The following is a 27,084-nucleotide window of genomic DNA, read 5'->3' on the forward strand; positions in this document are numbered from 1 at the left end:
TTTACTTCACATTTCCCAGGTTAATTTTTATTTTTATTTTTATTTTATTTTTTTACCTGAAGTTTCAGATCTAATGGAGAAACCACATCATGTCAAAAGTACTGAAATAACTCTCTCACAGACTGAAAGGGTTTCTTTATATAAAATAAAAGTCAAGAAAATTTTCACCTGCAGTCAGTGTGGAATGAGTTTGACATGCAAACAGACTCTAAAGATTCACATGAGGATCCACACTGGAGAGAAACCATACACATGTGATCAGTGTGGGAAGAGTTTTTCAGAAAAGAGAAACCTTAAGAAACACATGATCATCCACATTGGAGCGAAACTGTATGAATGTGATCAATGCAGAAAAACATTTCAGCGTGCTTCAAACCTGAAGGATCACCTGAAAATACATACTAAGGAGAAACCACATTCATGTTCTTTGTGTGGAAAGAGATTTTCACATCTGCATAGTTTAAAAGTTCATAAAAAAATGCACACTGGTGTGAGAGAATATATGTGTTTTGAGTGTGAGAAGACATTTATTACAGCTGAACATTTGAAACAGCACCAGAGGATCCACACTGGAGAGAAACCTTACATGTGTACACACTGTGACAAGAGATTCAGTCAGTTAGGATCCCTAACGAAACATGAGAAGATTCACACTGGAGAGAAACCTTACAAATGTTCACACTGTGACAAAAGATTCAGTCAGTCAGCATATCTGAAAACACATGAGAAGATTCACACTGGAGAGAAACCTTACAAATGTTCACACTGTGACAAAAGATTCAGTCAGACAGGATCCATGAAAACACATGAGAGGATCCACACTGGAGAGAAACCTTACAAGTGTTCACACTGTGACAAGAGATTCAATCAGTTAGAAAATCTGAAAACACATCAGAGGATCCACACTGGAGAGAAACCTTACAATTGTTCACTTTGCGACAAGAGATTCAGTCGATTAGACAATCTGAAAACACATGAGAGCATCCACACTGGAGAGAAACCTTACAAGTGTTCACAATGCGACAAGAGATTCACTCAGTCAGGATTCCTGAAAACACACGAGAGAGTTCACACTGGAGAGAAACCGTATCACTGCACTGTATGTGGAAAAAGTTTCAGCCATTCGTTTTCTCTAAAAAGACATAAAATAAGCAATCACATTAAGTAATATATCCTCAGGTCCACTGCATTCAAGTGCTACACTGCATCTCTTCAATATAAATCTGTCATAAGAAACAATCTAAATTTGACACCATGAATAAAGATCATCAAGACCAGCAGTTTCTGTGAGATTCCGATCAACTCAATGTTCCTCCCTAAAGTTTATCTAGTTTGATCTAAAGTTTTATTCTTGTATACAACATTGCTTTGTGATATAAATAATATTATTATGCTTTATTACAAGTTTCATTATTTTACAACTGTTGTTCTAATGCATATTTATAGAAGTTTTTTAATGTTCTTGTTCATTAAGCTGAAAAAGAACCTGGTTTATTTTTCACTTCATATTCACTGTTGTTGTAGGTGTTTTTTTTATTATTATGTTTTTTTTAACAACTAATTATTCTTCCACTTAGGCTGTATTTTACAAAAAGCTTGTGTAATTTATGGTGCATGTAGTTTTAGTGTTATGGTCTGATCCATCTTCACTTTTATTGATTTGAGATGCTTTGCTGTATTGTTAGTCAATAAAGAGAGCGATTTTGTCTTATTCCTTTACACTTTTACTTTATATATTGCTTCAAGTATTAATCTCTTATTGTTCATTTTTGTTGTCTGTTGATTTTTTTCTTGCATCACGAATGAATACTTTCATACAAACCTGATTCCAAAAAAGTTGGGACACTGTTGAAATTGCGAGTAAAAAAGGAATGGAATAATTTACAATACAATTCATATTGTTAATATATGTAAAAATGTCTAAGTCATAACATAATCATTTCATATATATATTTAAATAACGAAAAAGAAATATTAAACTGTTACTATACTTCCACTATTCGAGCTCGCCGATTGGTTTAAGAATAAATCACCAATTTATCTTAGATATTTTTGCTGCATATGCTACAGAACCACAAATTCAAACCTGCATAAATGGCTGTTGTGTTTCCTCCTGACTGCTTGCTCCAGTGACTGTCTACCCGCTGCCGAGCTCTGTCTGGATCTGGTTTTCCCGTTTTGCTGAGCGGTGCCAGTCAGAGTTATTTTCTGTTAATTTCCAGTCCATTCTAGGGCTGTGTGATTAATATAAATAGTCATAAAATCAAGATTTGAGCATGCGCAATTTCTAAATTCTGACCTCCCGTAGTATGTTATCCGATCCAATCAGAATGCTTTGCGCCTAGCGCGAGAACAGAACCGACTGGGCATATGCCTAAGTCCAGGTTCACACACTGTCTGTGATGCGCCTTTTTTCCGAGCCCATGCTAACGGATCAGAGCGTTTAAACTGTGGTTACACTTACGGTAAAAGGCTAGAAATAAAAACATGCGAAAATAATTAATATCTAACACATGAGCATAGAGAGAGTTGTGAGTGCGCAGGACGCAGTTTAAGTGAGAGGAGACACGTTTTAAATGCGCACACTCTCACCGCGCAGAGCAGCGTGTATCTGAGCAATTACGTCTGGTTTTGTGACCGCGCAAAGGAAATCTGTTTGCGAACAGAGACATTTGCGCTCATACATTATTTTAATGTGCTTTCGCATTACATTTATGCGCTCTCGCTGCTGATCGCATACACATACTGTATACACACTGCAAACACCTGAAGCACCGCTACAATTAATGAATTCTATGAACAATGCATGGCGAAAAAGAAAAAAAAAAGGTCCTGTACACTGATTTATTTTTTCCATGTGTCTATACATTTTGTTACATCTTTACTATAGTGATAATTTTGACTTATGTCTATTCTAGAGACATTACAACTTTTTGATAATATGATAATAATAATAACTGATAATAACTTTTGGAAATATGTTTTAAATTAATCCTGAATGCATTTATGACTGTTAAAGCATATCGGTGTGTCACAATTCGCAAAATTGATCAAAGAAATCGTGATAGTTTTTTTTTTTTTCATATCGCACAGCCCTAGTTCATTCAATAAATACAGTTAACAATCTAGCTTCTGAGTACTTAGTTATTAGGATAACAGATGTGACCTCACTCTATCGGTTAGTAAGACTGCCACTCAAGACTGACAGTCATGCATATGTTCTGGAACAGAATAATATCGTGTCCACATCGCAGGCTTTTGCGATTAGCAAATTGCAATGTCTCAAATCGCGATTTCGATTAAATTTCGATTAATCGCACAGCCCTAGCTGTCACCCTCCACCTTGAAAGTGTACGTGGCTGCCATTATATCTCATCACGATGCAGTGGACAGTCAGTCGCTGGGGAGGCATGACTTGATCATTTGGTTCCTGAGGGGTGCCAGAAGGAAAAATCCTAATAGGACACCCCTGATACCCTCCTGGGACCTCTCTATTGTTCTGGCTGGACTTCAGAGAGGGGTCCCTTTGGGCCGCTGGATTCAGTTGAGCTTAAGTTCCTGTCTTTCAAGACAGCACTCCTGATCATGCCCACTTCCATCAAGAGGGTCGGGGACCTCCAAGTATTTTCGGTAAATGAAGAGTGCCTTGTGTTCGAGCCGGCCTACCCTATGTTGTCCTGAGACCCCTGCCTGGATACGTGCACAATGTTCCCACCACTCCCTTCCGAGACCAGGTGGTGAACCTGCAAGCACTTCCCCTGGAGGAGGCAGATCCTTGATGTTGCTGTGTCCCTTAGAGCGCATTGCATATGTGTACCACTCCCAGGGCTTCAGAAGCTCTGAACAGCTCCTGGTCTGCTTTGGAGGTTAGCAGAAGGCAGTCTGTCACCAGGCCAATTACTAGAGTTAGCATGCCTGGAGTCCCAGTCAGCCCCTTTACTGGGCTATGTGTCCTGATGGCTTGATTCCCTATGGGTTATCCCATATGTGTATTCTTCCTGGTAAGGTTTCCCTCTTTGTAAACCCATGTCTTCCCTTCCCTTCCCTCTGTCAGTCTCTTCTGGCAGCAGTTCCATCCCTACTTTTAGGTACGACCAGCCTCAGAGACCCATTCCAAATGTAGAGACCCCCCCCCCCCCCCCCCGGGCCAGTCCATATCAGTATCTCCACATCACCTCCTCACAGGTAGGATGTGGTCTCTGTAGCGACCTTTTCCTAAGGATCGTTTCTACATTGTTTGGCCAAGCTGTAAGAACCAATAGGAAAGATTTGAAGCAATCTTCCACAGAAGTAGAACTTTTTGTGGGCGGAACAGCAGTATGGCCTTCCCCAGCAGCGATGTGCCCACCCTTTGGCCCCTTTGGTACCAAGGTCAGTGAATTTGCGCTGGGGCTTTGGGAAAGTTATGACCTTTAGCATAGCTTTTGTGGCACGCCACAGCTTCTCGACAATTGCAGTGCCACAAGGTTGTGACAGTGTTCAGGTTGTGGCATTTTCCATAGGACCCTATATGTCGTTTGACATAACTCGTAGTGACCGACAGATAAGGAACGTCTCGGTTACATATCTTACCCTCATTCCCTGATAGAGGGAATGGAGACATTATGTCCTCATGCCACAACTTTGACCTGTTCACTGTTGCCGGGACACGTTCTCGGCTCCTCAGCGTAAAACCTGAATGAGTGTATGCACCTGCCACCTATTTATACCCGTAGGCACGGGGAGTGGCTCAGGTATGTTAAATCCACTAGCCAATTTTCATTGGCATTTTCTCTTAAACTCAGAGATGATTGGCCTCCCAGGTGAGACCCTATATGTCATTTGACATAACGTCTCCGTTCCCTCCATCCGGGAAAGAGGGTTATGTACGTAACCGAGACGTTACTTCTAAAAGCATCTAACTTAAATAATAATAGCTTTGGGAGCTTATATTTGGTTCAGGTATTAAATTGTTATTGTCCATCATTGTTTTCTGTTGATTTTTCTTGCATCACTAGACATTTTCATAATTTTATTTACATCTAAAATTTATGAAATATTAATTACTTTTGGGTCTTTCCATAATTACATTTCTCTTAAAGTTTTTTTTTAAATAATAAACTATATTTAATCACACACCTGACTGTCTGCCTGTCTACATCTATAACTGTTTAAAAACATTGTTTGTTTGTTTATATAAACAAGTGATGACTTCACTTGCACATGCTTCAGTCTGGAGCAGTACCGCTATTTCAAATAACTGTAAAGTACATATTACATAGTTTGTTTAATTACATTTTTACTAGGTCTATAAATATATATATATTTTTTAGCTCTACCATTTGTGTGCCTTCTAACACTTATAGGTGTGTAAAGAAGGCTTTGTCTTTTTTTCTCTTCACATACTACAAAATTATAAGATGGAACTGTTTTATTGTTGTGAATCTAAATATTTAGATTCATATGGAAAAACAAATAAGTATAGTTGTAATGTCTTTATGGTAGTATTTTTTTCAGTATCATGTGAGAAGAGACCTTTTCCTGGACTGTGCCCAGCTCGTGGAATGACCTCCCAATCTCAATTCGTACAGCTGAGTCTTTACTCATTTTCAAGAAACATCTAAAGACTCATCTTTTTCGCCTGCACTTAACCAACTAACACTAGCACTTTTCCTTTTCTTGTCTTTTCATTTATATAAAAAAAAACTGGCTATGCATTCTATACTAGACTAACTGAGACTTGTCATGGCACTTGTATACTGTTGTTGTTCTCTTGTTTACCTGACTGCTTCTATTGTTCTCATTTGTAAGTCGCTTTGGATAAAAGTGTCTGATAAATTATTAAATGGAAATGGAAATGAAAACACAAGGTGAAAACAATCAATTAATGAGCACCCAACAAGGACTAAACAAGAGGGCGTGGTGATGTGAAACAAGGTGGCAGGATGAAAGGAGCACATGGCCAACATAAAGACAAAACCATGTGGTCATACACATGGAAAAAAGAGAAACACTAAACGAAGATAAAATAGACACAGCTGCCAGGGCAGAACCCTTACAGTACCCCTCTCCCAAAATCAGGCAAACAAGTCCAGGGGGTGCAGACATTGCAGGACCAAAGCAACCAGGCAGCACATGAGAGGGGGTGGGAAGGGTGGGAGTAAGTCCAGGGGTGTAGCCTGACAGGGTAGAGCTGAAGGCAGCAGGCATGGTTTGAGTATGGTTAAACCCTCGCCGCAGAGAAGACGGGGCCATAGGGATACAGGTGGTTGCATAAGTAGAAGTACTGACCGGCTTGACAAGAGATGGCTTGAAAGTGGTAGGGGAGTTCTGGAGATTTAAGGTACCCCCTCCTGAAGTTGGACTGGATCAGGAATGGGTGCTGGGACTGGCTCTGAGGGCTCTTGGATTGAATCTGTAGCAGACTTTGACAGACTCTGGAATGAAGCAGACTCAGGAGCTTGAGCCAACAATGGAGCGGGTTCAGGGGCAGACTCTTGAATTTCCACAGGAGCTGCAGAACTGCCCTCCGGGACCACTGGAATGGACTCAGGAATAGGTTCTGGAATGCCCTCTGGGGCTATGGAAACTGACTCATAAGTGGATTCTTGGCCGCCCTCAGGGGCTGCTGAGCTGCCCTCCGGGGCTACTGGAACAGACTCGGGAGTAGATTCTTGACCACCCTCAGGGGCTGTTGAGCTGCCCTCTGGGGCTACTGGAACAGACTCGGGAGTAGATTCTTGACTGCCCTCGGGGTCTGCTGAGCTGCCCTCTGGGGCTACTGGAATGGACTTGTCAGTGGATTCTTGACCAGCCTCGAGGGCTGTGGAATTGCCCGCTGGGGCCACCGAGATTGGAGTCCTCTCTGGGCTGGACACAGGGGCTGGAACCGAACAGCTCTGGGGCTGGCTGCTCACCACTGGACTCCAGGGTCATGACTGAAGCAGCAGACCACTTTATATCTTCCAGGGAAACTGCAGGAGGGATCTCCAGACTAAGGTCTCTAGCACTCCTGGCGCGGGCCCTCCTACCCCTTCGCCTTCCGGGCCTGTAAGCGGTCACATCACCTACATCTTGACTTACTTGAACAGACATTGACACATAATTTTCAGGACTGGACTTGACTGGCTTTGAATGAGCTAGAACAGGCTTGACTGACACGGAAACAGGGGCTAACAGGGAACCTCCCTCACAGCTTCCTTGAGCTCGACTGCTTCAGAGCACTTGGTTGACTCCGATGTGACTTTGAGGGATTCAGCCGAGTCGGAGGCTGGAGCCAGCACAGAGGACTCCATGGCAGATGCAGCAGCTTTGGCCGCCCTCATTCTTCTCGCTCTCCTTTTCTCAGTGGGAGTCAGAAGATGATCAGGGACTTGACTCGATGGATGAGGGAGAGTGGGGTGATCACTGTAGGTGTACTCTGGTGGTGTAAGTATCTGCCAATCCTTGCAGTGGTGCAAATAATTGGAAAAGTTCCAAAAGTCAAAGAACCTCAATTGCTCCATCTCCCACTGAGGCAGTGGATCGTCTGAACAGAGGTTGAAGACGTCCATAAGGGCTGCATTCTGGTACTCAAGGCCCCTGGACATGGTCCAAAAGAATTGGGCAAAGGCCCTCACCTCCTGCGCCTGCTGCCGAAGAGCACCCAGGCCTTGCTGTCTCTCCTGAGCATTTACAGGGGGTAGGATCTTGAGACTCATTCTGCTGGGTCCTGACTTGGTAAGTCAAACTCACGAGAAATTAAAAAATGAGATCCAAACAAAAAGAAACTTAAACTAGACTAGAAAAAAAAGGTGACAAGATAAACTTAAACTAATAAATAACAGACTTTAACAGACAAGGAAACACTCTATTAGTATAGATCAGCTAGCAAGCTAAACAAACACTAACTCACATACAAAACAAACCAGCAACCACATGAGGGAAATGAGCACAATAAATAGGAAGGAAAGCACACAAACACAAGGTGAAAACAATCAATTAATGAGCACCCAACAAGGACTAAACAAGGGGGCGTGGTGATGTGAAACAAGGTGGCAGGATGAAAGGATCACATGGCCAACATAAAGACAAAGCCATGTGGTCATACACAGGGAAAACAGAGAAACACTAAACGAAGACAAAATAGACACAGCTGCCAGGGCAGAACCCTGACACTATCACTTTTTATCAGTTTAACAAATCCTAGCTGAATAAAAGTATGGAATTTATTTTAAAAAAAAAAGAAGAAAAAAATTACAGACCCCAAATTACTGACCAGTAGTGTATATTGTTATTACAAAGTATTTATATTTTAAAAACATAGCTTTTTTTTTTTTTTTTTACTTTTATTCATCAAAGTATCCTAAAAAAGTATCACATGTTCTGAAAAAATATTAAGCAGCAGAACTGTTTCCAACTTTGATAATGAATCATCATATTAGAATGATTTCTAAAGGATCATGATAATGATCCTAAAAATATAATATAATGAAATAAATGATAATTTAAAGTATAATAAATTTAAAAACAATTATTTTAAATTGTAATAATATATCACAATATTACATTTTTCTTTCTATATTTTTGATCAAATAAATGCAGACTTGATGAGCAGAAGGAACTTCTTTCAAAAACATTAAAAATAGTAATGTTTCCAAACTTTTGTTCTGTACTGTATCAGTTATTTATATTAAAATTAGTGTAGTATTTAATGGTTTTAAATTCCAATGCAATATTTTTTTATTTTTAATGCCATGGTTTACCTACTCTTTACTAAATATATCTAGAATATTGTAGGTCACCTGCTTAATTAATTAATTAATTTAGTTATTCATTTGAATAAATATTTGGACGGTGATTAAACACTCGATTTTTAAATTACATATTTAAAAATTGTATAACTTAGGCCGACATTTTAACGATAATCGCGCAATAATCACAATTAATGCAAGAAAATACTGCATTTAAGTTTAAATTGATGCTAAAAAAGAAATACAACTGAATTCAACAAAAGATTTTATCCCTTTTATTTTCACAGTATATACACATGAATTGATATATAGTCATTCCCCATATATAAGTGTGATCTAACACATGCAAGAGTTTCTTAAACATGAAAACTTCCACAATGGAAAAGGGTTGGGAGCTTTTGATTTTAAGAAATAGCAAATGTCCATATAAAGTCTGATGGGCACCTTTTGTTTTCAGTAAAAATCAGGTCCTATTCATTCAGAATGATTTACACTTTCAGACAGCTATTGCTAAAGACAACTACCCATATTGATGGGAACATTATTTAAATACATGTCTGATGGGTACCTTTTGTTTTCTTTGATGTCAGCCTATTTACATTTGGTCAGATGCAAACAAGTTCCTATATGCAAACAGAAATATCTGACAGTGTATATGTTGAATTACATGCCTTACAAATGTTGCATGAACACATCTGTTGCAGAGCGCTTCTTGCATTAGAACAGAATATCACCAATATTACAAGGTGGACGTTCATTCTGGCACAAATCTATCCATGTATAATTCACTCTTCTCACGTGGGATAGATAGTTCTTGATCTTTTGTAAGCCTGCCAATGTCAGGGTATGGTTTTACCAACCATTTCTGCAATGGGTAAGCAGAGTCTCCAAGAATACATCAGTTCCACAAATATGTTTTTACACTGTCATACAAAGCATTACTTTGTGGCCCAAGTCCAAAGGTGTGACTTTCTGAGGATTTTAGCATCGTGTTCCCTTCCTTGTCCAACATTCAGGCCCCAAGAACATCCCTTTACAAACTACTTGTAAAATAATAGAGTGGTAGCCTGTCTGTTGAGAAAATCAGATTGGTTTCATGGTGGTTTCAATATAGGGATGTGAGAACCATAGATAGCACCCACGCACTGTGGAATATGTGCATATGATGTGTCTTGTTGCTATACTGCAGGCTTCAGAGTTGTAAAATACAAATGTATTTTTTAATGTTTCTCTGGAAACTCTGAAGTCCTCCAGCTATCTGTGAATCTTTGAGCTGTGATCTCCCACCAGTCACTTGTTCGGGGATAGGCTCATTATATTGGTGTAGTAGTGATGCATCATCTGTAAAATAGTACAATGAAAAATAAACATTAATTATCGAGTTGTAACAAACACGCCAGGTTCCACCTCCACACAATCACAGCGCACACCCTCACCTGAGTACTGAACCATCACCACCTGATCCTCATCACAAGTCATCCACCACAGCACCATAAAAGCAACACGCACCCAGTCATTGTCCGGTCACGTTCGCGTCAAGATCATTCCTGTGCGCTAATTATAAGGACTAACTCCTCTTTACCTTCTCTCCAAGGATAACCTCCGAAGACTCCTCTTCCATCTTCTCTCTAAGGATAACTCCCGAAGACTCCTCTAAGCCCCAACGGTGCGTGTGTGTGGTCACTACCTTCCCGGCACGGATCCCAACACCCATCCACTCCTCACTACCTGCTCCTCTGCTTGTGTTTTAAAATAAATACCAACTTCATCTGTTACTCCTCTGTCTCCGAGTGATCCGTAACACGAGTTATGTTGCAGATCTATTGAATGTCGAAACATAAATAGATGCACATTCTGAAAAGTAATAGAATGAATAGTAAACAATAAATACATAATTATGAAAGATCTATGTGTCCATAGATGTATGTCGTGTAGAAGTAACTGAGAGGCCAGGAAGGAGTTAGGAAGGCTCAGTACAACAGGGTAATTTTCCAGTTGCTCAAATTTATTAGAGACATGCCGCCAATCAGTGATGATTAAGAGTGATATTTCAAAAAGAAACAAAAAAAAAAACAAAGAAAGAAACAAAAATACAACAAAACAAGCACTGAAACTACAAAACACAAAAGAAAATGCTGTCAACAGCAAAACCTACAACTCAACCACTTGCAGGGGTACGTCTTTCAGTTCATACACATCTCACAGCAGACATGCACTTCAAGTCAAACAGTTTCTGCTTTCTGCCCCCCCTACAACCACAAACAAACTGACTTAAATAGGCTATTTTCCCGCCAAACAATAATGGCATGAACCAATCATAGGGGAGCACATATCTCAATGTACACCTCACCGAACACATTGCCTCAAACCAAAAATACAAAAAGAAAATAACATTAATACAAAGAAAAAAAAATACTTCATATATACCGCATAACGACACTGAAACTGACTTATTCATATAACGGATATGTTACCACATCTCCTAGCACCCCTTCCATTTAGAAAGTGGAATGATCTTAATTACAGGATGGCTCCGGTTACGCGCGCTACCGGAGCACTCCATGTTCAAACTGGAACTGAAAGGTAAGACTGGTCTACACATCTTCAACAACTATACTTATAAATATATGAATAAATTATGCTATACAATAAAGTACTGTGAAACCCATGGTCTCATTATTATTGCCTCTACCACTTACATGCAATATTTACAATATGCTAGCTACTAGGTGACATTCACACAGCTCTTGATAATCATAGTCCACGGGACATAAACCCTACACATTTTATCAATGAACACTTTAAACACATTGCTTCCTTCCCCATAGCCACAACACAATCAGATATTAAGTGGGCGCTTTGGTGATGACGTCTTCCTGATCGTCATCACAATGTATAATTGTGTACTGTATCTGTGTTAATACATGCTTCATTTGAAAGATAATAATAGAATAAATGTTAAACATTACTTCCCTAGTCATGTCAAATATCTATAAACATAATTGTTTATACATCTGTATAAGTAGATCTACTGAATCATCACAAAAATACTACAGTGAAATGTACAATTTACAGATTTTTCCTAAATATGATAAATATCAATATGAACATAAATATTTCAAAATATGTGTATAAATAGATGTACTATCTGAAGAACAGTACAGTGAAAGGCTAATTTCACTTCTCTGATTATTCAAGATGTAACTGATGTCATGTTAGCAGAACATCTGTTTTTAGCAGAAAAGAGTCTACGTTTACATTAAAGAACGCTAATCAAACAACTGTGTGGCTAGGATCACACAGATTATAAGATATTATTTAATTTAACAGACTTTACCATTTCCTTCCACTGTTGGTGTTTCTGCTTTCGCTGTAAGCGGCTTGCACGTCGCTGTGATGCTCTTTTTCACCTTGCAGCCAACATAAACTTTCGGCGTAAAAAAAAAACAAAAAAAACACCTTGTATTAATATTAGACTTTAATTTATTCTTAAAATGTGTTAATTGATATGAAATTTTTCAGTGAAAACAGATCTAATTTATATATTTTTTAAAAGAAAAAAACATATTTTTGGTTCAGGAAAAGAAACTTTGTTAAGTGGGGGACAATGATGGCTATTTTTCATTAGTATACTAATTCCAGATGTTATTGCTCCCGTAAAAAATGGCCAATTCCTTTGGACTAACTGGTATGTTATATTCTGAAATAAATGAACACTATAAACCTCTAAAGAAAACGATTAAACGATTGTTTATTCAAAATAAAAAAAAGAATTATAGAGGGTCAATTTGTGTTTATATATGAAACCCCAGGCTAAAAGTACCTGTTGGTGGAAATGTTCAAGCTTGACGGTATTTTGGATATGTTATTGTTGCACGTCAACAGAAATGTAATATCTCCAACAGATGAAAATGCTTGTTGCGGGAAATTATACCAGAATGAATGTTTATTTTTCAAATGCTGATTGAGCCAATTTATTTTAAAGGAATAATTTAAAGATTTGAAATCAAGAAAATGTAGGCCACCTTTGTTATAGGAGTTTAATATAACAGACTTTTTCATATAATGCTGAAACAATCACGTATTCTGTCATTGACCATGTATTGATCACGTGATTTCTACGTTTACGTAAGCCTCAAATCTAGGATTCATCTGGCACACCCATTTATTTCCGACACAAGCGCTGTTTGCGCTGTTGTTTCAAATGTCACATCATTAATTATTAGAAAAACAAGGTATATTTAGATTCATAAGGACAAATCATAATGCCTGATGAGTAAATCTTCTTTATCGTCTTTATATTAGTGGTATTTTGTCAGTATCATTTGAGAAATAATTGTAATACTTTTCAGTTGAGACCTCATGGGCTTTCAGCATATTTTCTGACTATCAGCAAACACAGCAAAAAGTGATCTGATCTGCTGCTGATCCTGAATGTCTTGTTTAATGAGTGTTTATAGTCTGAGACATCAAGATTTCCAGCTGATCAAAATCCTCTTTATTTCATGATAATAGATCCTGTTTTCACCTCATTCATTATACTGATGACTTCAGATCACAAATTGCCACATTAAGCTCATTTATTGGAGTCAACAGCTTAAAGCAAAAAACAGGATCTGCTATTGGGACATTACAAGAATATAGGTATTTATCATAATGGCATTTATTCCATGAGTCTGTGATAACACTTGTTTCATATAAAACACAAATCTAAAACATATAAAAACATATAAAAATATATATAATTATATAAATTATATAAATATATTAAAATGTAATAAAATAAAATATATTTCCAGGTGTTTTTCATCATTGGAAAATGTTCATCATTGTTTACCTTGAGTATCTTCTAGTTATGTGTTTGTTCTGTATTTCTTTATTTATATATTAATGAGAGGGAAGATAAATGTACAAACCCGATTCCAAGAAAGTTGGGACACTGTACAAATTGTGAATAAAAACAGAATGCAGTGATGTGGAAGTTTAAAATTGCAATATTTTATTCAGAATACAAAATAGATGACATATAAAATGTCTAAACTTAGAAAAAGTACCATTTTAAGGGAAAAATAAGTTGATTTTATATTTCATGGCATCCACATATTTAAATAAAGACCATGTTTACCACTCTGTGGCATCCCCTTTTTTTATAAGTCTGCAAACATCTGGGGACTGAGTAGGGTGACAATATGAGCCATTTTCCCAGGATTTCTATATTGGCTAAAACACCCAAAGTAGTTTGACCAATAACATGCAGGTATGGTACATAATCACCCAATCGTCCAGCATCGTGCCGTGTGAGAAGGTGAGATCTACAAAGAACGATCAAAGGAATGCAAATACACGTACATGTTAGGTGTTTGTTTGTTCATTCAACTTGAAGCGTCGCTGTGCACCGATCATTGTATGACACCAAAGTACCAAGAGAGTGATTTGAATGAATGAGGAGCCGTCTGCTCTGCTCTCTATAGCTCTTATGAATGCCGTACAATGATCGATCTGCACAGCACAAACAGCCAAAATCTGGATATTTTAGACAATATAACAATCCTGGCAAGGACACGTCCTGGGAAATGGCTCACATGGTCACCCTAGGACTGAGAAGAAAAGTTGCTCAAGTTTAGGAATAGGAATGTTTTCCCATTCTTGTCTAATACAGGCTTCTAGTTGTTCAACTGTCTTAGGTCTTCTTTGTCACATCTTCCTCTTTATGATGCACCAAATGTTTTCTACTGCAGGCTGGTCATTTCAGGACCCGGATCCTTCTTCTACACAGCCATGATGTTGTAACTTATGCAGTATGTGATCTGGCATTGTCATGATGGAAAATGCAAGGTCTTCCCTGAAAGAGACGAGATGTCTGGATGGGAGCATATGTTGTTCTAGAACTTGGATATACCTTTCAGCATTGATGGAGTCTTTCCAGATGTGTAAGCTGCCCATGCCACACACACTAATGCAACACCATACCATCAGAGATGCAGGCTTCTGAACTGAGCGCTGATAACAACTTGGGTTGTCCTTGTCCTCTTTAGTCCGGATGACATGGCGTTCCAGTTTTCCAAAAAGAACTTCAGATTTTGATTCGTCTGACCACAGAACAGTTTTCTACTTAGCCACAGTCCATTTTAAATGAGACTTGGCCCAGAGAAAACGCCTGCACGTCTGGATCATGTTTAGATATGGTGTCTTTGTTGACCTATAGAGTTTTAGCCGGGACCCACATAGCAAAGGTCTTCTGGCCCAGATCCTGGTCACACAATGACTTTTCCCTCAGCCCAAGTACCACAAATAATGATGGTTCTGAAGTGGCCCAGAACTGGATTAAAGTCTCGGGCCACACATGGGCTATAACTGGACCCAATCTCAGCTAGTTAATCAGCCGTAGCTGGCCCTGATAGCTCATTACTATGATCGCAATTATTCATTTTGTGACATGCTTTAATGTAGACACAAACTATGCCAATAAAGATGTTAATTTCATTACTCTAATTAGGAATTATAAACAGTTGGATTTAAATTAATTATGTGAAGAGCATTGGACTTGGTAGAGAAACCTGCTGCCCATTGAAATAGACACAGAATGATATTTAATATGTCAAATGTTTGTAAAGTCACAGAGCCTACATCCGTGAATCTTTTATGCTTAAGGCTCTTGAATTGTTTTTATACTTAATTTTTAGCTGCTGCCATGTTATTGTAGTGTTGGGGGTAACGTATTACAAGTAATACGATTTAAGTAATCAGATTACTTTTTTTCAAGTCACTAGTAAAGTAATGCATTACTTTTTAATTTACAAGAAAATAAAAAAGTTACTTTTCCAAAAAAGTTTCATCCTACTAGCAGAAAAAAAATCTGATTTAGTATTCATCAAAATGAAATTTAAACTCAGAATATGACACAAACCTGCAATAATTAAATATGTTAAATAACACAAATGTATCTTATCCATTTATGTTAACTAATGTCTTTGCTCCTGGCCTTACTAATAATAAGCAAAAATGACTTTAGATAAACTAACAATTGTGCTTCATTGTTTTTTTATTGCTAAAGAGTGTTGAACCACCCTGTCCTACATCCTACATTCTACTGTGCAGTGTTTATGGGCGATCAGCATATATTCATACTCAAACAATTAGTTTCTACCAGCAAACACTCAGAATAAAGTGAGATGATTGAATGGCTTGTTTAATGAGTGATTATCAACATTATCAGCTGATGAAATCCTCTTTATTTCATGATAATAGATCCTGTTTTCAGCTCATTCATTATACTGATGACTTCAGATCTGTTAATTGCCACATTAAGCTAATCTTCCTGCTGTTAACAGACTTAAGCAAACAAGACGATCAGCTATTGTGACTTTATAGATATCGTAACAATATTTATTTTATAAATCTGTAATGAACCATGCTTTACACACAAAACTAAAACACAATAAATAACTACAAGTTGTTAAGTTAAACTTTATTAAGTTAAAATAAATGTGTACATTTGATTTTCTAAGTTTGTTTATTTAAAACTTACATTGTATATATCTGGTATCATTTAAAGGCTGAAATCCAAAGTTTTACTATATTTTGTTAACTAAATGATAATGAGAAGTAAGATGAAATATTGAATAAAACGTGGATTAAAAAATAAAAAGAGAATTTGTTGATTATTATTAATTTATTACCACACCTTCAGTGAAGCTCCTCCCACTACAAACACACCTTCACTGAAGCTCCTCCCACAACAATCACATATTCAGTGAAGCTCCTCCCACAACAATCACACCATCAGTGAAGCTCCTCCCACTGCAGTTCATCAATAAATGCTGGAATATTCCCATCAGTCTACAAGTGAAGAGGAGCATCAAAGCATCAGGAAGAAGTGAAATCTGCAGAGACAGAGTTTATTGAAGAACAGAGAGAACATGAGAGATCCAGAACCCTGCAGAATGAAACACACTGAAGAACAAACAGGTTGGTTTATATTTTTTATCATTCATCAGTGAAGAGCAGAAATATCACAATGTCAAAAGTAGAGAAAAAACTTGCCCACAGACTTTACTGAAAAGTACAGACAAGAAAAGTTTCATCTGCACTCAGTGTGGAAAGAGTTTGATGAGCAAACGGAGTCTTGTGTTTCACACGAGGATCCACACTGGAGAGAAACCGTTCACATGCGAACAGTGTGGAAAGAGATTCACATGCAAACAGACTATCATTGATCACATGAGGATCCACACTGGAGAGAAACCATACACGTGTGATCAATGCGGGAAGAGTTTCACATACAAACGGACTATCATTGATCACATGAGGATCCACACTGGAGAGAAACCGTTCACATGCGAACAGTGTGGAAAGAGATTCACATGCAAACGGACTATAAGTGTTCACATGAGGATCCACACTAGAGAGAAACCGTTCACATGCGAACAGTGCGGGAAGAGTTTCACTCAGTCATCAAGCCTTAAGATGCACATGAACATCCACACTGGAGAGAAACTGCATGAATGTGGGCAATGCAGAAAAACATTTGCAAGGGCTTCAAGTCTGAAGGAGCACATGATAGCTCATTCAAAGGAAAAACCACATGCATGTTCTTTGTGTGGAAAGAGTTTTTCACATCTGCAGCATTTAAAAGTTCATCAGAAGAGACACACTGGTGTGAGAGAATATATGTGTTTTGAGTGTGAGAAGACTTTTATTACGGATACAGAACTGAAGCAGCACCAGAGGATCCACACCGGAGATAAACCTTACAAGTGTTCACACTGCGAAAAGAGATTCATTCGGTTAGGACATCTGAAATCACATGAGAAGATCCACACTGGAGAGAAACCTTACATGTGTTCACACTGCGACAAGACATTCAGCCGGTCAGATACCCTGAAAAGACATGAGAGGACTCACACTGTAGAAAAAACATATCCCATGCATGTGGGAAGAGTTTCAGTCATTCATCAGCGTTATTGAATCATACAAACAACAATCACAGTAAGTTAATTTCACGTTTCTTTGTATAGCAATTTTCACAATACAAATCATTGGAAAGCATTAGTAAATAATAGTTATAATCACAAGGAAGAAACAGTGAAGCAGTTCATGCTTTCATGCAATTGTAAAATATGTTACATAGTTTTACAGGGTCATTTCTAAATAGTTTTTATCTGTAAGAGCCAATGAAGTAAACCAATAGAAAGAGCAGTGAAGAGCTAACGTTAGCATCAAGCGACATAACAATTTATGACATAATTAGTACACTTTTACTCAAAACTCACTTTAAAAACACCATTGAGTGTTTGTAGTAAGCGCCTTTGCAATCTCATGTGGAATTTGGTTGTTTACTGTTGTTAAAATATATTTTCATATCGCTGTTCAATTTAGCATTTCAGATGTACACCATGCATTGCTAATGTGTTTTTTTTTTCTTTTCTGAATTGCTAATGCAACCTTTTCACACCACAGTCTGAACAAAATGAAGCATTGCTTGGTAATTGGTCAACAAAGTATTGATAGTTGTATAAATATTGTCATAATAACAGTTGTCTGTTATTATCTGTCCAATAAATCCATTTCTATCAAAGTTATGACATTGTCAAGATGAATTTGTTCTGACACAGTTTAACTCTGAGTTCTTGTTATATTTTATTACTATTTTCTAAACTATACCAAATAAACCGTGATTAATGTGAGAAATGTTGAAGGTGTCTGCATACATTCTGTTTTGACTGTATATTTTATTTGACAATGAAGACTATGCAGCACTACTTTAAATTCATTTTCTGTACCTGGACACACAAACTTGAAAAAACGTTTAAAAAAAAAATGTGTAAATGGCACAAATAAATAGAACGAACATATGCAACAATTTCAAACAGGGCTTACTGGTACAACCTGCATTGGATTTAAGCGTGTACCTAGATGGCGCCAATGAAGGGTTCAGTTTGAGAACCGCAATTAGAAGAAGAAGAAGAAGAAGAAACACAGAAGCCGTCATCTTTTCTTCTGCCCTGAATCTGACGCGACCCAGAGCAGTGGCGTTGAAGCGTTGCCAGTGGTGGAAACACACTGTAAACAGCGCTGTGAGATCCAGTGTGAAGCGCGAATAGAGCGATCAACACAAATGACTCGGCCATTTAAACTAGTTTATAGCCAAACAGGAGAAACACTGTGTGTGCAACGAGACAGTCAGAAGGCTTTTCAATCTACACACCAATCATCATTTACCATGGATTTACTGTAGTAATACTCACTCCACCAGGGTATTGTGGCAGAAAATGTGGGATTATTCACGTTGAATTATATTAAGGTATGTTGTAGTATGTACTTGTGATTAAACTATAGCATGTGTGCATGTAGCTATGCTGAATGTTTTTAGGCTACTCTTTTTCATGCAAAAAGGCTACTTAAAAACCATGTAGTTATATTTTTTACTATGTTGCTATATGTGCGGTTTTAACTGGGTTTATCATGACTTAAATGTATGCTACTATGGGAGCCCAATGCTTAATTTATTAACAATAAAAAAAATATATTTACACACACACACACACACACACACATATATATATATATATATATATGTATATATATTATTAAATTAAGCATTGGACTCCCATAGTAGCAGAAAATTGGTCAGAATCAATTTAACCGTGTAAAATCGAAGTTGCTGTAATTTTTCGATGTTACTGATTTTGATAATGAACAAATTTACCTCCTAACTCAAGATACTGTCAAATGTGCATTTATAAGAGACAAAAAAGTGATATAGGAACATTATTAATATTGATATTTAAAGTCCCCATGAAATATTTTTTTTTTTAGCTTTTACTATTAATATGTTAGCCTTAAGGTTATGAAAAAGCTGTGTCCAAACCAATGACTAAATTCACATTCAGGAAAACTTAGAAAACTTCATTTTCTCATCTAATCTTCCGTCCAATCAAATGCTCTCTATAATCCCTTTAATTTTAAATACATGCTGAAGCTGCGGCTGTAATCAGTCAGATGTACAGAATTAGAATTTTCTGTATGGTGATTGGCAAGAAGTGCACTATATAGGGGACAGGGAATGATTCAAATAGTGTAAATATGCTTTCCATTGGGGAAAAAGAAGTCTGGTTTTGCACTCGCACTGTGTCACGCTAACCACAGCACCACACACTCTATGCTCCAGTTCAGAGGCACGATCACATGTGCGCTTAGGCCCTATTTGAATTCTACTCAGAATGCTATATTTTATAGCAATATGGATGTGATTAGGGATGGGTACCATAACCCGGTATTAAAATGGCCCCGGGGCTAAATTATGAAAGACCGTAGTATCAGTAAGATCTGACGGTACCGGTTCTGCTTTCGGTACTGGAGGGGAAAAAATTTATGTACTATGTATTTTTCCTTAAAAATGTTATCATGCACATTTTATCTCACCAAACATTTCTAATGTGCGATCATATAAAGACGTTTGTCTGTGAGATCTGCGAGAGACCTCATGCGCGCCGCGGAGGCTGTCTGTCAGACACACACACACCGCAACGGGCGCGGCTCACCCAAAGACACAACAATATGAAAACTCCCGCTTAATAATAAAGAGTGACGATGGCGAAGAGATTTGCTTAAAAATGTTATCGTGCACATTTTATCTCACCAAACATTTCTAATTTGCGACATTATTAAGAAGTTTGTCTGTGAAATCTGCGAGATCTCTCATGGCGCACACACACGCATATGGGGCCATTCACATATAGCTGTATTTTCGCGCTCAAGTTCGTTATTTCAAATGTAGGTTCACGGTATGCGCTCATAATAGAAGCGACGCGGTCACGATGCACACGCAGTGCGACGAGCTTGTGCATCCGTACCGCATCGAGTTAAAAACATCTCAACTTTTCAGAATGCAGCAAGCACACCACAGGTCATGTAACTTCCTCACCTTTTCCGTAACAAATTTGAAAGCTCAGCCAAGATGAAGGAACAGCTGATAGCTGTTTGTGGATTATAAAATTAATTTAGTAGCAGTGCTACTGCAAGCAGTTTTTAGTGCTGCAAATCCATTTATCCATTGCTGAAATTTCCGCGTCTTCGCGGAGAGAGCAGGTCATGGTTGCTTTGCAAAAGCGGCGTGCCTTGCGTTTTCCACGCGTTTTTAGACGCAATATGTGAACAGCCCCTTAAAGTACGAAAACTCCTGCTTAATACAAAGAGTGACGATGGTGGAGACAGCAAAACGTTCCAAAGTGTGGTTATACTTCACTAGAGTTGATGCAGACACTGGTTGTTATAAGTGAAACAACATTTTTGCATGTAAGGGCAGAAACACAAGCAATCTGTCAAAGGATCTTTCAAAAGTGCATTATGTGCAGACAGAGAAATGCAAAGTTTTTGACTGCCTAACACAATACAAAGTAACACAATACAATACAGCCAGAAACCTAGGTGTTGTGATGGATCATCAATTAAGCTTCACTGACCACATTGCTACAACGACCCGGTCCTGCAGGTTTGCCTTATACAACATTAGGAAGATTAGACCCTTCCTGTCAGAGCAAGCAACCCAACTTCTTGTCCAAGCTCTTGTTCTCTCCAGACTGGACTATTGTAATGCTCTCCTGGCGGGCCTTCCTGCATGTACTGTAAAGCCTCTGCAAATGATCCAGAATGCAGCAGCGAGGGCTGTCTTCAATGAGCCAAAAAAAGCTCATGTTACTCCTCTCCTCATCAGGTTACACTGGCTACCAGTAGCCGCTCGCATCAAATTCAAGGTACTGATGCTTGCCTACAAGACGACCACTGGCACGGCACCAACTTACCTAAACTCACTGGTTAAATCCTATGTGCCCTCCAGAAGTTTGCGCTCTGAAAGTGAACAACGCCTTGTGGTGCCATCCCAAAGAAATTCAAAATCACTCTCACGGACCTTTTCCTGGACTGTGCCCAGCTGGTGGAATGACCTCCCAATCCCAATTCGTACAGCTGAGTCTTTACTCATTTTCAAGAAACGTCTAAAGACTCATCTTTTTCGCCTGCACTTAACCTACTAACACCAGTTCTTTTCCTTTTCTTGTCTTTGTTCATTTAATTAAAAAAAATAAAAAAAAAATATCCTGGCTATGTGTTCTACACTAGACTAACTGAGACTTGTCATGGCACTTGTATACTGTTGTTGTTCTCTTGTTGACCTGACTGCTTCTATTGTTCTCATTTGTAAGTCGCTTTGGATAAAAGCGTCTGCTAAATGATTAAATGTAAATGTAAATGTAAAGTACCGATAAGAATACCGTTAAAGTACCGGACCGTTAAGCAGTATCGGTAAGAGTAGTAATACCGTTAAAACCTTAACGATACCCATCCCTAGATGTGATTGTGGCTGTCATACTCTGTCAAACGTCTCTGATCGCGGGCCAAGCTGTGTATAAACAAATGCTATTGGCTATTTAAAAAAAGGGGTGGGGCTGCTTGATATGTCCCATCTTGTCTTCCTGTTTCAGTTAAAATGTCATCAACAGATAGAATAATGTTGCGTGTTTCAAAGCATTTCAGGGTACCTTTAATATTAATATTGATATTATTAATATTTTCAGGCAATCCAAATGTTGCTTGCTTATTCACAGCATGTTGCAGTAGTCAAGAGGAACTTAAAAAAATAGCATTCCCAATAACCTGATGAGCCATAACAAGCAAACACATTTCAAGAAAAATCAGATGGCTTTAAACATTAGCTTCTTGCTGTTGCAAGTTTAGCTGGGTACCAGCACATTTCAGTAACAACCAATTGCCTACAGCAACGAGCAGGTCTAGCAACAAACACGATACTGAAAACAAGATAAGCCATAACAAGCAAGAAAAATCACAATTCCCGGATAGCTTTAAAGCAAAGACCTTCTGAAATAGCATAGACTGGGGCAACATGCCCTTTACAGAAGAACAGCACCAAAAGAGTGCTCTTCTTTAATAAGTAGCTGAGAAGAGCAGCTATTAATTGCAACCCATGATTGTCCAATGTGCTTCACCACAAAATTAAAATGGAAACACAAAAACACATTTACTTAACAATAAAGTTGTATAATAAAACTATAAAATGTAAGGTAGGGAATTGTTAATACAGATTAAAAGCCTTTTCAAACAAATAAGTTTTTAAGATAGATTTAAAATCGGATAGAGGGGGCAAGTCTGACTGTGATAGGTAATCATTCCAGACTCTGGAGGCAACTACAGAGAATGGACGGTCACCTCTACACTTATAGATCGATCTAGAGATAACCAACAGTCTCTGTTTGGAAGACTGAAGTGATCTAGTGGAAACATGTACAATCAATAGGTCAGAAAGATAAAATGTGGCCATACCATTCAGAGATTTGTATACTATGAGTAGAAAGTTTTAATCAGTTCCATGGCGTACTGGTAACCAGTGCAGAGTGTAAAATTGGAGTGATGTGGCCCTGGTTTTAAGTACATGTATGCAGTCTGGCTGCTGCATTTTTAATTAACTGTAATCGAGACATAGCTGGGTGGCTAATCTTAACATATAGAGAATTAAAGTAATCCAACCTGCGGGATATAACGGCATGGATTACTTTTTCAAAATTTTTTAAAGAGAGAAAGGACTTTACTTTTGCTAGCATTCGCAACTGAAAAAAAAATATATATAATTTCACCACTAAATTTATCTGCTTATCAAATTTCAGAGACTGATCAAAGACAACACCCAGGTTTTTCATGGATGTCTTCACATAAGAAGAATATGAAATGAAGGACCAAAGACTATAATGCCTGTTTTACTCTCATTAAAACTTTATTAGTGCACATTGCTATTCTTGATGTAAACAATTAATCCATGCAAGTTAATCAGCGAAAAAAAAAAAAAGTTTTCTTCGTAATCTTTCATCAAAATCGGAACATTTACTTGTGCTCTGAAATGGCATTCCTTTTCTGATGACGTCATTTTGACGGCTTGGGTGGAATATCCTTAAGCACACCCCTCCAACAATTTCTGATTTCTATGAGTTATAGAGGAGGAGCGCAAACATAAAACCTTGCCCTCTATTCAATATTCAGTTTCAGCTGGAAATACGTCACTACACTGACGGTTCACACGGTTCACACAGACTTACAAACAGCTTCCCTGCTGTCCACTGGGTCACTTCTTAGGTGAGTTGAATGTGCTACTCTCAAATTTCCCTGAGGACAGTACTGCTTGGGAACTTCAACATCCACCTAGATAAAAACCACAGGCTGCTGACTTCAACTCTCTGAATGCCTCACAAATTCAACTCACAAATCAGGTAACCAATTGGACCTTATGCTACACACGCTACTGGTCAACTGACAAAACTTTAGTTATGCTGTTGCAAACCTCAAACCAAGCCTCATCTCTTCTTACCTCACACTGACTCCGGCCACAACACACACTCTTCTGCTGGTCACCTTTCAGCTTAACCTTTGCTCGCTCTCTTTGCTTCAATCTTAGACAGATTTGACCCATTTTATACAGACCCAGAACACACCACCTCCTCTGCCCCCTGGCTGTCTAATGTTCTCCGGGAACACTGCTCTAGACTCAGGCCTTAGTAGATCTTAGTGTATAGCATTCACTCCTCTCCTCCTTCTCTTCAAGTGTCTCCACCGCTAAAGCAACATACTACCTCAACAAAATTAACAACTGTTCTGACTCTCGAATGCTTTTCAAAACCTTTTCTTCTCTTGTTTATCCTCCTCCACCCCCCCTTTCCTCTACTCCTACAGCTGATGACTTTGAAATATTCGTATTAATTAAAACAAGAAACCATCAGCGACCAGTTCTCCACACCACAAAAAGACAAATCCCCTGAACCATAAACACTCATTCTCTCTCCTCCATCTCTCCAATCTCAGAGGCAGACATTTCTAAACTTATCCTTTCCAGTCATGCTACTACCTGTATGCTTGATCCTATCCCAACTCACCTCCTTCAGGCCATTTCTTCTTCTTCATTTCTTCTTCTCCTGCGCTAACTCGCATTATCAACACCTCTCTTCACTCTGATACATTTCCTACAGGATTCAAGCAGGCTAGGGTAACCCCACTGCTTAAGAAACCCCCTCTAAATAGAGAAAACTACAGACCCCTTCGTCCATTCATTACAAAGACACTTGAATGACATTCAAGTTGTTCCACCAAGTCTCTATGTTTCTTGCACAGAACAATATCATGGACATTCTGGCTTCAAAAGTGGCCACTATACTGACACTGCACTGCTCTCGATTACTGAAGACCTGAGACTGGCAAGAGCAGCTTCCAAAGCCTTAGTACTCATCTTGCTGGATCTGTCTGCTGCTTTTGACACAGTTAATCACCAGATCCCTGTCTACCCCCACGAAGAGGAGTGGTTCAAGTCTTACCACTCTGGTTGGTCCTTCAGGGTGTCTTGCAGTGGTGAGGTTTCAAAATCACTACTTTTTGTAACTGGGGTTCCCCAAGGCTTAGTTGTTGGACCATTTATTTTCTCTATCTAGATGTCGTCTTTAGTATTCTTCATTCAGAAACATGTTTTTTGTATCATTGCGTTGCTGATGACTCTCAGCTTCTCATTGCAACCAGATGATACAGACTCTCTGACAAGACATTTCTGGCTGGATGAATTATCATCACCTTCAACTAACCTTGCTAAGACAGAACTGTTTGTGGTCTCAGCCAACCCACCACTTCATCAAAACTGCTCTTTACAGAGTTTCGTCAGCCATAACTCTTTCCAGGACAGCAAGAAACCTTGGAGTTGTCATGGATGGTCAGTTTAAGGTTGCCATAGAATGCATTGGTTCAGTATTTAAAATTGTTCTCTGATGTCCCCTGAGTGTGTATGTGAAGTTTTATCTCAAAATACCCCACATATAATTTTTTCAATTTGTTGAAATGGCAACTATTAGGTTATGAGCCAAAACGCACTGTTTTTGTGATTGTCCCCTTTAAATGAAAATGAGGTGGTGCTCCCGCCTACCTTTTCAGAAGAGTGCAGAGCTTAAAGAACTCTATGCTTGTGGGCATACCACCGCTGTAACAGTTTAACTGGTAGTGACCATGTGACTGACCTCACATTGCTTCCATATGCAATTTTCAACTACTACATTCCTATTTACGATAGTTTTGGTAGCACATGAAGGCAGCATTAGTGAAAATAGGTAGAAACAATGGTAGCTTTAGTGAAATTAACATTAACATTTAGTAACACAGAGAACCAAGAAGCTCTTTTGGAAAACAAAATATGACATGTGATGGTTGCTTTGTCTGGAGTTTGGATGTTTGCACACAAAGTGTTGATATTGAGCCCTCTTTCAGAAGCAATCTTTGCATGACTCCAGCACTGAACAAGTCCTTGTTTTGAGAGGAAATCTGGTGTAAAATGTTAGCACAAACGTATATAGATGCCTATATTCGTTGATGCATCCCAAAACACAACACTTTTAATGGCTCTAACAATTAACCCTAACAATTCACAATTTTTACAATAGTGCTCTCATTATAAAATTAGCCTATATGACAGTAGTTATTAAAGATCACGTTTTTCGTGTTTTTTTAAGCTTTGTGTTTACAGTGTGCAATATAACGTGTTCATGTTTTGCGTGTAAAAAAAAAAAAAACAGTATTTTTCACTCAATTCACCTATCTGTATACCACTATTTTCACTGTCATAAAAACGGGCTGATGACTTCCTTGTTCTATAAAGCCACTCCTTCAGAAATACGTAACAAGATCTGATTGTACCAGCGGTTCCTGTGTTGTGATTTGACAGCAGCTGAGCGCACGCTGCCCTCCTGGAAATGCGATTGGGCTAGTTTTGGACTAGTTTTGAGAAGCAAGTGGGCAGGATTTGTTTTGAAAACCTGGCAATCCTGATCTGAACGCACATGCTGGAGATGTACTTCTAATCACAGAACGCCTTTACTGACGAGATGCCCATCAAAATCGCATTTCCAGTTTTTGCACAGCCCTACCATCTAGTTAAAAGCTAACAGCTTTGCCCTTTGTATAATAAGTTACAGAAACTGTTAAACGCACCAACTTAATAAAATACACTTACCGGTTGTGGTCCATAAACAACGCCTTCTCCAGACAAAGAGGGAACTGCTCCATCTTTCAGGAATAATCTTTGTGCGAATCTGGCATTAAACTGATTGAGATTTAGGAAGCTGTTCTCAGCAAAATGTGCTGCACACAGTTTTTCATGTGGATTATAATTTTCGGTAACCGAGTTGAACATAAATTGTAACCATTGATCTCCAAGTACAGCGTCCCTGGGAAGCCCAAACAAAGGTGATTAGACTCCGAGATGAAAATAACAGCGTTTTGACAACAAGGCGACGAACACACTCTTCAAATGCAACTTTTCCTCCTCCTCCTTCTTGTA

General features: G+C 38.5%; 1 protein-coding gene across 1 annotated transcript in view; it reads left to right on the plus strand.

Moving 5' to 3' along the window:
- The first annotated feature begins 205 nt into the window (after positions 1 to 205).
- Positions 206 to 27,084, plus strand: part of LOC113076650 (zinc finger protein 501-like) — a 52,463-nt gene continuing 25,584 nt past the window's right edge. The window contains exons 1-2 of the mRNA XM_026249342.1: positions 206 to 1,086; positions 16,790 to 17,581. Coding sequence (XP_026105127.1) covers positions 221 to 1,086; positions 16,790 to 17,581 — 1,658 coding nt within the window. The 5' untranslated portion in view covers positions 206 to 220. The remainder of the gene's footprint in view (positions 1,087 to 16,789; positions 17,582 to 27,084) is intronic.

This window comes from Carassius auratus, unplaced genomic scaffold (assembly GCF_003368295.1).
Source record: "Carassius auratus strain Wakin unplaced genomic scaffold, ASM336829v1 scaf_tig00020930, whole genome shotgun sequence".
Lineage (NCBI taxonomy): Eukaryota > Metazoa > Chordata > Actinopteri > Cypriniformes > Cyprinidae > Carassius > Carassius auratus.